This window comes from Perissodus microlepis, chromosome 17, assembly GCF_051167445.1.
Source record: "Perissodus microlepis isolate ML-2025 ecotype Zambia chromosome 17, ASM5116744v1, whole genome shotgun sequence".
Taxonomy (NCBI): Eukaryota; Metazoa; Chordata; class Actinopteri; order Cichliformes; family Cichlidae; genus Perissodus; species Perissodus microlepis.
The window spans coordinates 20,594,400-20,608,145 of NC_140477.1; the positions used below are offsets into that span (position 1 = coordinate 20,594,400).

Genomic DNA, 13,746 nt, shown 5'->3' on the forward strand with positions numbered 1-13,746 from the left:
TATTAAATGATGTCTTATAAAGAATTAATCTCTTAAAAAACAATCGAAGGTTTCTTCAAGCCACATCAGCATCAAGTAGTAACAAGAGAAAAACAATCTATATATGAAACAAGAAAATGGTTTCCGGTTTTCAGGTTGTAGTTCATGAAGGGTAAAGTTCACATGTGAGGGTTTGTCTTCAGTTGTGCTTTACTTCTGTGTTTTCCTGCAGTTACTTTCACTTTCAGGCAAGTTTATCAGAGTGCACAAAGCTACACATCATCACACTCCACTACATTCAGTCTGCTTCACCTCTTGTTAGTCACCCTCTACAAAGTGAAAATGGGAAAAATTAATCCACCACTAAAGCGTGTTTTTATTGGCTTCAACTCATTTTTTGCGGTAAGTGGAAACTCTGATTTTATTTCAGTGTCTGTAGTTTTTCTTACTTATCTTTTAGGGGGGGGGGGTTGAAAGAAAAAAAGATGGAAAAAAGATTTTCAGCTTTTACTAGCTTTGGTATGCTTAAAGAGGAAACCCCCCCCCCCGAAAAAAACCAAACAAAAAACAGACAGGCCAAGATCACTTCAAAGAAAAGAAAACAGCCTTTTTTTTCTATTCTTGATGTAAATAAAAAAAAAATGTAATCTTCATAAAGTGCAAATAGATTTTAAATGTATAAATAACACCCCGATCAAATAAAAAAAAATGTAATGTAATAATGTAGTAATGTAATAACCAAAAGGCAATGGGGGTTGAAGCATTAAATGAGGTGTTTGATTAGCTTTTAATATATATTTCTCCAGTCAGACAAAAAACTTCATAAAAATGTATGCAATCAAATCAATGATTATAGAAAACACATCTTTCATACAATAACTTAATTGAAAAGCATGAAATTAAACAGATTTTGTTCAAGAGAATAATAAGAGACATTTTTCCTTTTTAGGTGTAACACACATATTCACAGTTTCCATATTTTTTATTTATTTTAATCTTTAAATACAAAATTCTAAATAGAAATATCTGCATGTCTGTGGAATTTTTTTAGACAAATTATCATATTATATAGATTAGTAATCTAGTTTGAAGAGTTCTATCTGAATAAATGTGAGACACTTTTTGTATGGGTGTTTGGACCAGCAAGCGATCCATTTTTTTAGCTCTCTGGCTCCCTCAAGTGTCACATAGCTGGAATGACAAAAGCTCTGATCTCAACCACGAGGAATAAAAAGAAAAATCATGTGCTTTCTTAACTGATGGTATGACACGTAACTTAAAAAGTTATGAGCATTAGAAAATGTATGTTAAACATTTTTTTCATGCAAAATGTAAAGTTCAGTTTTTAAATGTTCTGTATGAAAATCAAATTTGATAGTTACCGTTTTATTAATTTATAGTTTGAAAGATAAGCAAACGAGTTCATCACATATTCTAACATACTGTGATTCTGTTTCTTCAGATCCTGGGATGTACACTTATTCCCTTGGTAGTAAAGCGCACTGCCAACAGCACACAGGTAAGAAACAACAACATGTCCTTTGAATCCACCTGTACCAATTTAGAAACAAGCTAGAGATTATTTGAATATATTAAATAAACTGAAAAAGCCAAAAAATAGTTAATATATGATGGTGTCACGATCTGACTTGAGGTGAAGAGTGTGGCCTCAAGAGCAGGCACTGATTACTGAGCGTGAGCTTTATTTACAGTGGGAGGCAAAACACACAAAAAAGCAGAGAATGGTAGAGACTAAGATAAACCTAAACTGGGAAAGCTAACCAGAAACATGGAAACATGGAACTTGAGACAAAGAACCAGGAAAAGGGGAAAAAACCTTGAAACACAGAGGAACCAGCAGCAGGAGAAACACAGATGAAACACAGGATGACAAGCAGACGAATCAACAACAAACAAAGGTAGACACACGGCTTAAATACACAGGCAGGACAACAAGAGGATGGGGAATGGGTGGGAACACAGCTGGGACAAATCAGACATAACGACCCATATTTGACACACAGACGTGGAAACATGACAGACCCTGAAACAGAGGGAACAGGAAGCACAGAGTAAAAAGTAACTACACGTAGAACACAGGGAAGACATAAAGACAGAAAACTAAGACTAAGCATAGAACACACAGAGAACAGAAACCTAGAAACCAGGAACTATAAATATAATACAAACAGAAAACCATAGTTCAAAGAGTATAACTTAAGCCAAAAACACAAGCACTGGGTCACCAAACCCAGTGACGTGACAGATATAATACAATCATTTCTGAAAAAAATATTTTACACAATCTGAACTGAGCATTTAATCAAAATCAAAACACATACTATGCTTTAACTCAGAGATTATATACTTTATTACTGTCCTGGGTCTTCAAATCAGCCTTTTGAGTTTTTGTTTTTGCCTCCTGATTCTTTATTTTTGACTTAAGAAATTATTTATGTTCAATTTTTGTATTATTTCATTTTATGTATTTGATTTTCCAGTGCCCCCAAGTCTGACTTACTACTTTTATTATTTTAATTCCTTTTCATGTCCAGTCAGTCCAAGCCCAACCTTTAAGTTCAGTGTGTCATTACATATAGATGCTAAAAATGACAGCCTCAACACAGCATTTAATCTGTTATTAGACTCAATTGTCTTTTCCCAAAATGTAAAAGAACCCACCCACAACTATAATCACACTCTAGATCTTTTTTTAACATATGGCATAGAAATTGAACATTTAACAGTGTTTCCTGAAAACGCTCTCTTGTCTGATCATTCCCTCATTTAAAGTTACAATAATTGATTACACAGCAGTGGGTAGTAGACTTCATCACAGCAGATGTCTTTCTGAAAGTGCTGTAACTAAGTTTAAGAATATAATTCACTCACTGTTATCATCTTCAATGCCCTGTACCAACACAGAGCAGAGCAGCTACCTGAACACTACTCGAACAGACGTTGATTATCTTGTTAATGATCTTACCTCCTCACTATGTATGACACTGGATACTGTAGCTCCTGTGATATAAAGCACCTTGACACAACTGTTGTTGGTATTTGGCAATATATAAATAAAATTGAACCTATTCAAATCATTGAAATCAGCTGTTCCAGTGGCCTCAGTTGTAGAAAATCAACCATCGCCATGAAGACTGCTTCTTCAAACATTTGTGAAGTGTGTATGGGTCCTCCCAGAAGCTCAGTGAATTCCAGTGTGGTACTGTGATATGACATCAGCTATGCAACAAGTCCAGTTGTGGAATTTATCAAAAAAAAAAAGTCTCTCTATAGGTTTCAAGCCCAACGCACTCAAGGTCAAAAATTGGCCAACCCCAATGATTGGGTTTCCCAGTAGAAATTATGTAATATAGCGTGTGCTTTTAAGTGCCAGGACAATTGCCATTCTTTATACAACATGGAAACCAAAGATCCTCTGCCTAAGCGGATGGCACAACACAGAAGAGCTATTTCGTCAACAGGACTCCGCAGTCTACTTACACCTACAGGCCAGTGGCCACTCTTTCAGTGGTAAGGATGTACACATCCTGGACAGGCAGGAAGGCTGGTTTGAGCACCAGTTTAGTAATATTTCCTCCTCTGCCACGAGAAAAGATGACATTTAAAGACATCTGTGTTGTGTGGTTTCAAAAAAATGTAGGTTATAAGAAGTACCTCGCTTTTTGAACTGGACATTAATCATGAAACCACGGATAACCTGAGGAAGTTCTACTTCTAATACCAAAAGATTCTTTGTAACAAATGGCATGCAATTGGCTTATCAGAATATATAAGGAAGGAAATAATTCCCATGGTGTTTTGTAATGACCTTGATGAATGCCACAAGCCAAAACGTGTTGGTCTGGTAATAGTTGTTTCCCAGTGTTTTAAGTGTTGCTGGAGTCTTCACCTCAACAGATATTTGTCCCTCTCGATGCAACTTGGAAGTAGGTGAAGTAAGGCCTGAAACTCAACATACCATACAGTTAGTGTGTAACCTTGGTTCTCTGAGTGAGAGACCATCTCTCCACCTCCAGACTGCTTGGAGAAGTGTTCCGATCAAACTATCACCAGTGGCACGTCTGCACAGATGTTTTTTATGTAAGCTGTCAGGTGTGGCCGGGCGAGCCGGAGTGTCTTAAAGAAATATCCACATATCTCGCCCGGCCACACCCGACAGCATACTGCTCATTAAACAAAATAAAATGACAAATCATGGGCGGAGAAACAGCATCAGTTTAGAAAGACTTCAATATTATTCACTGCTTCAGTCTTGGGAGACCTGTTGGTATTGACAAAGCCACAACAACACCTTTCAACACTGTCAGAATTGCAACTGCAAAGACTAAAAAGTGAGCCTAAACAATAAAACACAGCTCTTAATTAGACAGTTAGCAAAATTCTAAAGGACAGTGAAACGAAAGCCAAAGTAGAAAAGAAGTACGTAAACTTCTTGTTACCATCAAAAGGACAGACACAAGGACAGGTTAACAGACACACTGACAAAGACTACTGAGAAGGGAGGGTATATAAATACAAGATAATCAAACAATTATACACATGAGGGTAGTGTGACACAGCTGAAACTGGCATGTCAATAACATGGCAGGAACTAAAACAAATTGAAACAAACTCACAAAACTCACAAAAATGTCTTCCACTCTATTGGTCCCTGTGTGTTCACCATAGTTAACACCTCACTGGGGTCTGGTAAAGTCCCTGATTATTTTAAAACTGCTGTTATACACCCCCTGTTAAAAACCCCCACGCTGGACCCATCTCTCACTAGCAATTACAGACCAATCTCAAAAATACTGTTAATTGTTAAGATATTAGAGAAGGTTGCGGCTAAGCAGCTTACAGCAGTTTTAGACAAACATAATATCTTTGATAAATTTCAGTCTGGCTTTAGTAGAGCTCATTCTACTGAGACAGCCCTTCTTAGAGTTTCCAGTGACATTCTGATGCAAAACGATGCAGGAAAATGTTCTGTACTCCTAATGTTGGACCTCACGTCAGCCTTTGACACCGTTGACCATTACATTTGGCTTGACAGGCTGAGATACTGGGTTGGTGTATCTGGGTCTGCCTTAGAGTGGTTCTCCTCGTATCTCTATGAATGTTACTTTTCTGTGGCGGTCTCTAAGTACAGGTCATCTTCCACGTCCCTGTCCTATGGTGTACCACAACGTTCTGTGCTGGGGCCCTTATTGTTTTTAATATATCTACTTCCTCTCCAGCATATTTTTACCCCTTTGAGGACATTTGCTACCACTGCTACGCAGACGACATCCAGCTATATATTTCTTTTAAACCTGAAGATGTTTCTAAGCTGCAGATTCTAAATGTGTGCTTAGAATCCATCAAAGGTCGGATGGCTGACAACTTCCTCCAACTTAATGAAGAAAAGACTGAAGTCCTTGTATGTGCTCCAGACAGACATGTACCTAACATAATGAATGCTTTTGGTCCTCTTTCAACATTTGTGAAATCGTCTATCAGGAACCTAGGGGTAACCTTTGATTCTGCTCTTACCCTGGATGTTCACGTCAAATCTCTGGTTCGGTCCTGCTTCTATCATTTAAGAAACATTTCTAAATTGAGCCCTATAGTTTCTCATACTGAACTGGAGATTGTTATTCTTGCATTCATTTCATCACGAACAACTATTGTAATTCACCATTTACATGTCTATACAAAAACTCCCTGGAGCGTCTGCTGATTGTCCAAAATGCTGCAGCAAGGCTTCTGAAAAAAACATCTAAGTACTCTCATGTAACACCGTTGCTTATACAGCTGCACTGGTTCCCCGTTGAATTCAGAGTCCATTTTAAGATACTGGTTCTGACATTTAAAGCTCTTCAAGGACAAGCACCAGCCTACATCATTGAACTTTTACAGCCCTATGTCCCTAGTAGGTCCCTGAGGTCTTGTGATCAGGGCCTACTTGTTATTCAGCATACAAGGCTGAAAACCAAGGGAGATAGAACTTTTGACATGTGGCCACCAGACTGTGGAACTCTCCTCCTCAGAACTTAAGATCTGTGGACTCAGTGATCACTTTTAAAAAACAACTAAAAACACATCTTTTTAGAATTGCATTTTGTTAACTTTTGTCTGTTTTTGTTTTATACCTTGTGAAGCACTTTGTAATCTTTTATCTAGAAATGTGCTAAATAAATAAAATTTTACTTTTTTTTACTTACAAAATAAAACCTTAAGTAACTAAGCTTTCAGCAGCATGGCTACTCTGAGCCATGCTGCTAAATATAAATGACCACATATAGAGATAATCTTAATTCGCCATTAAAAAGTGGACTGTCAATCAGTGATAGACAATTTTTTAATTGCCCTCCTCTAATACCTGTCTCATATCTGTACAGTTAATATGACAGTCTTAGTTTAGCAAAAAAAAGCTGTTGGTAGAGGAAAACAACTAGGCTTCCTATTTTGCATTCTGCAGCATGCCAGAATAATGCTCTCTGCGGTTGTGATTTCTCTTGGGTTGTCAGTCACTGCAAGTTTACTTTAAGTTTGCCTTCCTCAGATTTTCTTGCCTCACAGCAAGCAGGTCCTAAGTTTGAATCTACCATCAGGCCACAACTATCTACCGTAGTCTCTCGAGAAAGAGAACGTATGGTACCGTGATAATAATGCTGTAGTCTTGTCTTTATGCAACACTTCCAGGTGATCTTATGAGCTTTTTTACTTTCCATAGAAAGCATATGGTGACAGTGGGAAGGAAAAACTCACTTTTAACAGGAGGAAATCTCCAGCTCTCCAGATTCTCTGAATCTTTGATGATATTGTGTAATGTAGATAATTAAATATTAATATTTGTCACAATTTTGAATTGAGGAGCATTTTTTTTTAAATTGTTCCACAGTTTGTAGACACAGTTTTAGCAGATTGGTGTACGTCTGCTCTTTATAGTACTTTTTAGATTTCTCAACTTCTTTGAGACATGTCTCTTGAAATTATACATTTTTTCCAGTTTAATATGCTTTCTGTATTTTATAGTGAATAAGATTTGGGTTTACTAGGTCAGAAAATCATTTCATTCTATTTTTATTTAAGTTTTAGGAAGTTTACCACCTTTTTGGAACTGGGGTTGGAGAAATGTTTATAAGCTCAGTTTTTTTTGGGTGATGAACGATGGTTAGCAACGGCTACCATTCTTTACTTGCTGCACACCGTAAGAGAAATGAAAGACAATAAAGCACATAGTTTATACTCATCAGAGGCTTGAACAATTTCTGTTTGGTTGTGCATTTGTCTTTGGTGAAATGCGTACATGAAAGACAATTTAGGAGTGTAAACTTTAAAACATAATAAGACTTTTAAGCCAACGTTTTCTTTAGTAAAGTAATGTAAAAAAAAATATTAGGGGGCAGTTGGATGTTTTTTAGATTAAAAATTGCAGACATGCACAAATATTGCTCACATCATAATCAGTGTCATGTATGACAGACTGCTTCTGAGGTCATCCATCAGTGTTTAAAACTTGTACTTAGTGGAGAGCAATCTCTGCTCTTCGGCTGATAAACGCTGTGCACGTGTACACACTTTAGCTAAATTTTAAAACAGCTCGTAGGCATTGTTATCATTCCAGGGGTTTCACTCATTGCTAAAGTGCAGTCACACAGCGGCTGAGGACCAAATATGCAAATACTTGCTCAAGTGTGTATGTTCTCCTCATGTCTGTGTGGGGTCTCTACTCCCACAGTCCAAATGCATGCAGTTAGTGGGGTTAGGTTACTTGGTGATTTTAAATTATGATCGTGAGCGGGAATACTTGCCTTTCTCTCTGTGTTAGCCCAGGGACAGGCTGGCGACCTGTCCAGGATGTACACAGGAGGTGGCTGGAATAGGCTCCAGGAGTTGGACAAGAGGTAGAAGAGGAATGGATGAATGATAAAGTCATGATGTCATGATGACTTGTTGTTGAAACTATATTGCGTTGTTGTTATAGTGTAAAAGAGTTCAGTAGTGCTCTGAAACAAATGCCCTGAAATGCATTCATGAGCTCTGAGGACGATTTAGTCACGAACCATGTCTTATGTCATAATGGGGTGATGTTTTGGCTCATTTCAGCTAATTAAATATGCTTTCCATTTCTATTGGACTCCAGTACCTAGCACCTCAAATATTTTAAATAATTTTAAATGTAACTTAACCTACAAACCTGTTTTCTTGGGCAATTGTCTTTGGTGTTTGTACTGTTCTCTCTATGTGTTGAAGTCCGTGAGTGTGAACATAGATAAACAACCAGCCAAACTCCTTTTCAAGAGCCAGGAAGGTGAGCATACTTGCTCCTTTAATGACTTCGAACATAGCAATCATGTTGACCTGACATCATTGAACTGGAGTGAAAAACACATAAAACAAAACTCTTAATGGATTGTCATATAATCAGCAGGTAACTATAGGCAGTAACATAGGAGACTACAAAATAAGTATCTTGTAGATATACATCTGAATAATAATACAACAAAAAATAAGCAGGTGAGCGTACATTTGTATCATTAGCTCAGAAGCTACGAACTACAACTACTGTACTTCAAAATAGGAAGAAAATAATGTCACAAAACACCTTTGCTTTCTGAAGGACTCCTCTGAAGGATTATTTTGGATTCAACACAACAGATTTCAAAGGTGTGGCCATGCTTTTTCCAATGTTCTCTGCACTTCCTGCTTCCTGTCTATGCACATATCAAAATAAAAGCTTCACAGTTTTCTGATGTATAACAATAGAAATACAATATTCAGGGCTACTTATTTGTCCCATTAGCATATAAACACTCAAGACAGAACAATGTTGTTCATTCCAAGAAATGATGCTTTGTTTATTTTTGTTTGTGTTGTTTCCCTATTTTCCCGGAGGACATGTCAAATATGGTTATGCCAGGTTTGGGCTGGATATTTCTGTTTGCCATTGTCGCCCTAGGTGTCTCCATCCTGGGAATATATGCTGCATGTTCTGAGAAAGTCCTCATGCTCACAATAGTAAGTACAAGAGTCCACATTAAACAAGATAACAAAGAAAGTGATAGCTGTTTATCTTTTTGTTGTTAATTTTACAATGAACAAAACTAGAACAAAATGATGATGTGGTAATGTTCCATGTATTCCAAGTATTGTTCCATGTACAGTTCGCAGGCCTCATGGGGATTGGAATGATCATCATGATGATCTTTGGCGTCATTGCAGCTGTTGAAAGAAACCAGGTCAGAAAAATTTGATGCTGCCAGTCTTACACAAGTGCATTATTATAAAACAAACAACAAGCACACTCCTGGTCATGTTTTCTCACTCTGTCAGCTTTTCCAATGGAAACTGCTGTTTGGTTTCTGGGTCAGATTGAGGTCTCACGTTTGAAAAGTCAAGTCTGTCCATACTTAGCAGTAGCACTGGAAGGCCCCAGAGATGCACATTGCTATCCAGCATGGCATAAAATTTCAAATTTGAGTTAGATAATATTTTCACTGTTGCAGTCAAAGAAATGTTTGATTGCATCTAATACAGATATTCACTTTCTGGATTTAATTGTTTTGCAGTGATAATGATTTTATACCCATCATAGTGATAAAAACACAGTAGTGTAGAATTTTGTTGATTATTTTCATTTATGAAAGTCCCTCCCTCATTTGCTAACAGTTCAAATGCTGCGGAATAGTGAGTGCTAAGGACTGGCACGACCAAAACCCTGACTCCTGTGAATGCAGGTCTTCAAGAGGATATGAATGCACATCAAAACCTCAGGTTGGTTTTATAAAATTGAACTGGAATGTCAAATGTTCCTTGTAGTTAAAGTCACTTAGAATATCCACCTGGCTGGTCCTTAGCTGGTCTTTGACCATAAGGATATCTGTTATTTGTGATGTAAACTATGCAACCAGTAGTAATGCCACTAAACAGTATTTAGTATTTCATTAAAAATGATGGCAATGTCTTTTGAATCCATCAGAGGCAATAATGTGGAGGCACATTCATTTAAAGCTTGTCACACTACCTATACTTTTTACATTTTTTCAGAGATTCTATAATTATATCATAATCATAATAAGCAAGATAGAAGACTGTGGTTTTTATTTACTTATGTTTCTGAGCATGAAAGCCCAAAATAAACCTATCATTGTAATCACATAAACATCCTGTAAGTAAACAAATCAGTGAAAATGTTGTGCTTCCAGCTGATTTCAAACTGAAGCGATATAACCTGTTCCCGACAGTTTGAACTTTTATTCTCTCACCTGCAGAATTGCTGGTATTTAAGAGTTTGTGAATAAAGACTAGATAGTATAACACAATTCAAACAGTCTAGGTACAGTCTCAGTCTACGTACAAATTTGATATGAGGTCATCAATTATGGTTTAGGTATGTAATTTTACATATTATGATCATATATGTAAAATTGTTTGCAGTCAACATGAAAAAGGAATAAATTTGTGTCTATGATAATATTACTGATGTTCATCAGGAAAACAAAGACTGTCCCTGGAAATCTGGACTAAATAATTAATTAAACATTTAATTACTTATTTAATGATGTGTTTATTGAATTCATTTTGGCACCCATGGCTTTCTATAAAAATAGAGCTTGGGGGTCAATATTTGGTATTACCTTTACTTTTTAACACAGCCTGAACTTGTGAAAAGCTTTCAGATTTTGACTGTTATTGGTTCCAGTCAAGATGATCCCACACTGCTTCAAAATATTGGGGTCTGGGCTCAAGGGAGGGCACTCCATGAATAATTATGTTTCATATATATTTTTATGTGTGTTTGGGATCACTCTCAAGCTGAAAAATGAAGTTGTTGCCTACAATACAATTTACACAGTCCTGAGCAAATGTTTAAGACCACTTAAAAATGCCAAAAATCTTATTTTGCATGGTTGGATCTTAACAAGGTTCCAAGTAGAACTTTAACATGCAACAAGAAGAAATGGGAGTGAAACAAAACATTTTTTGAGCCTGCAGTTTATTGAAAACAATGCTTACAATAAAACAGGCTGTTTTACAGCTGATCAAAACTTTAGGACCACAAAGCCTTTCCATGAGGTGAGTGGGAACATTCCTCCAATTTCACTGCAGGTGTAAACTTTGCATGTGACAAATAAAAGGCTTGATTGATTGGTCTACTGTCTGGAACTGTTGTACATTTTTGTAAACTTCCCTTGCCATCCATCCGCAAAGGTTCTCAATTGGATTTAGATCAGGAGGAGCATAAGGATGGCCAAAAAGAGTGATATTATTCTCCTGGAAGAAGTCCCTTGTCCTTTTGGCATTTGCTAAAAGGTGGTTCAGGGGGTTGGGAAGCTCATCTTGTAACCGGAAGGTTGCCGGTTCGATCCCCGGCTCTGTCTGTCTTGGTTGTTGTGTCCTTGGGCAAGACGCTTCACCTACCGGTGATGGCCAGAGGGGCCGATGGTGCAATATGGCAGCCGAGTTTTCCATGTGTTTTACAGATGGCTGGAGAAAATGTAGAAACCCATCGCTCTCTTCTCACCCCTACATACAAATTAATGACATTTTGAGCAAAAATTAGTGTCCATTAGGGCACTCCACAAACCAGTTGTTAGGTTCATTTAAGTGGCTTAACAAACAAACAAAACAACATGCCTCTTCTGGCACAAGGACTGAGCAGAAAACTCTGCAGTCACAGCTTATGGCAATCTGCACTCATTTAAAAAACAATCAAACAAAAAACACCCACACTGGCGTAACTTTAGCCAACTATTTATGGCACTATATATTGTGCATAAATTACGTAGGTTAGCGTCTTTTACATCTTTGCATGTGATACCATACAACATAGTGACACACTAATAGGATTGTCTTCTAGTATATTACTTTTCAGGCTTATGTTTCAAGGCATATCTTTTCTAAAAGTGTAAGGAGTAGAAAGTACAGATATTTGCTTTAAAATGTAGGGAGTAAAAGTAAAAAGTCAGAAACATAAATAATCAAGTCAACTTCCTGAATATTCTACTTAAGTTCAGCAACAAAATATTTGTACTCCGTTGCTTCCCAGGTCGACATTTGACCTATTATTGCATGAAATTGGTGTTGCTGTCTGCTTGTCAGTTATATACCAGATAATGACCATTTTCCCTCCACTTTATCAGTCCTGTAGGGAGTTCGTCCAAACCGAGATCACTATGGGCTTCTGCTTTGGATTTGCTGTCATAGCAGTGAGTGCCACTGTTGTTTTCCTTTGTAACTAGTGCTTTTTAAGAAATTTCTATATTTAATAAAATAATATTTAGTGATATTTCACTGTATCTGCTTGTTCACCATTATCTATTAATAATACAGATGTCAGTGTTTGCTGAGAATGCCTTTGCATGTTGATCCACATCCTAAAAATAAATACATGTGATAAAAGAGAAACTACACTGAGCTAGCGAAAATGAACAACTTTAAAACTGATCCTCCTGGTAATTGTCTTCCCAACTTCTTTTTTTTTTGGCTTTCTCTTTCCTGTTCATCAGTCTGGTCTATTCTGATTGTAATAATTTAAAAGTAAAATAAATAAATAAATAATAAAGATCAAATAAACTACGACAATGAAGTGGACCAATATAGCAAAAGCCGTAATGATCGACTTGGTAAAAAAAAAAAAATGTCTGTTGGGCATTTTTCTTGGCCTTCAGACAATAATTCTGATTGCTACAGTTTCGGAAAGGAGAGGCAAACCCCCCCTCCACTGTGATGCTTTGAACTGTGAATGTTGCTTGAATGTATAAACCTTACTTCTGTTTAAACCAAGTTGATATAGGAAGCATATCCTCCACAACTAGTAACAAGCTTCAGAGGAAAGCTAGTCATTGTAATGTTGAAGGAGTCGCAGTTACAGCATTCTCTTCCTCTCACCACCACCATTATTGAGCTGCAACTTTTTTTTTTTTTTTTTTTTTAATGTAACTGCCTCTTTTGTGAACTAACCACCTGTTCATCTGCCTGTCTTTATAGCTGCTGGGCCTGCTCATTACCTCCTTCATGATTTATCAGGTCAAACATAATGACACATTGTCATGAGGAGCTACTGAAGTGAAGCCACACACTCTGACTTTAACCTTTGCACTGAGTTAGGCTGTAACAAATTGACTCAGAGGTCAGGACATGACGGTGATTTTTTAAATTGTCCTTTATGAAAAAAGAGTAATATTTGCTTTTATAGAGCGGGAGAAGCAGGAGATATATGGCACTGTGGCATGCTGCAGGACTTTGTTCTTGCAGCTTTTTTATGTACAACATAAATAGCAATACATTTTTTCAAAAGCCTCATATCTCTTTTATGTTATTTGATGTTATGTTGTATTGTAGTAATCCTGTGCAGAAACATTTGAAAAAATATACTGAAATCTTTTTTAATTTGTGGAGACTGAAGTTGTTGAGGATAGTAGATTTTACTGGTTAAAGTTAAAAAAAAAAAAAAAAAAAAAAAGAAAGAAAGTAAGAAGAAAACAACTAAGGTCAAAACTTGAATTTAATTCCAGAAACATCCAGTTAAATATCTGGATGGTGTCAAACTGGAAGAAAATAACGGTTTTGTCAAGTACAACATTAAAGCATTTTCAGTGTGCTATAGCAAAGAATAAACATAGGCTCATGGACATGATTCATGCACCACATGACATTAAGTATTCTCTTACTTTAAATCTTATTGGAGGTAAATTTCTAGCAGTATGGTAGTATATGAAACAAAAAAAATGTCTTAGTTACAAGCTAGCTAACTCCTTTATTAACTGTCAAGTTTAT

General features: G+C 36.8%; 1 protein-coding gene across 1 annotated transcript; it reads left to right on the forward strand.

Annotated features, from left to right (window-relative positions):
- Positions 1 to 1,559: 1,559 nt before the first annotated feature.
- Positions 1,560 to 13,392, forward strand: LOC146369547 (uncharacterized). The gene is made up of 5 exons (XM_084910751.1): positions 1,560 to 8,985; positions 9,132 to 9,206; positions 9,637 to 9,741; positions 12,111 to 12,176; positions 12,958 to 13,392. Exons 1-5 carry the CDS (start codon positions 8,866 to 8,868, stop codon positions 13,021 to 13,023), a joined length of 432 nt encoding a protein of 143 aa, XP_084766877.1. The 5' UTR covers positions 1,560 to 8,865; the 3' UTR covers positions 13,024 to 13,392.
- Positions 13,393 to 13,746: the final 354 nt, after the last annotated feature.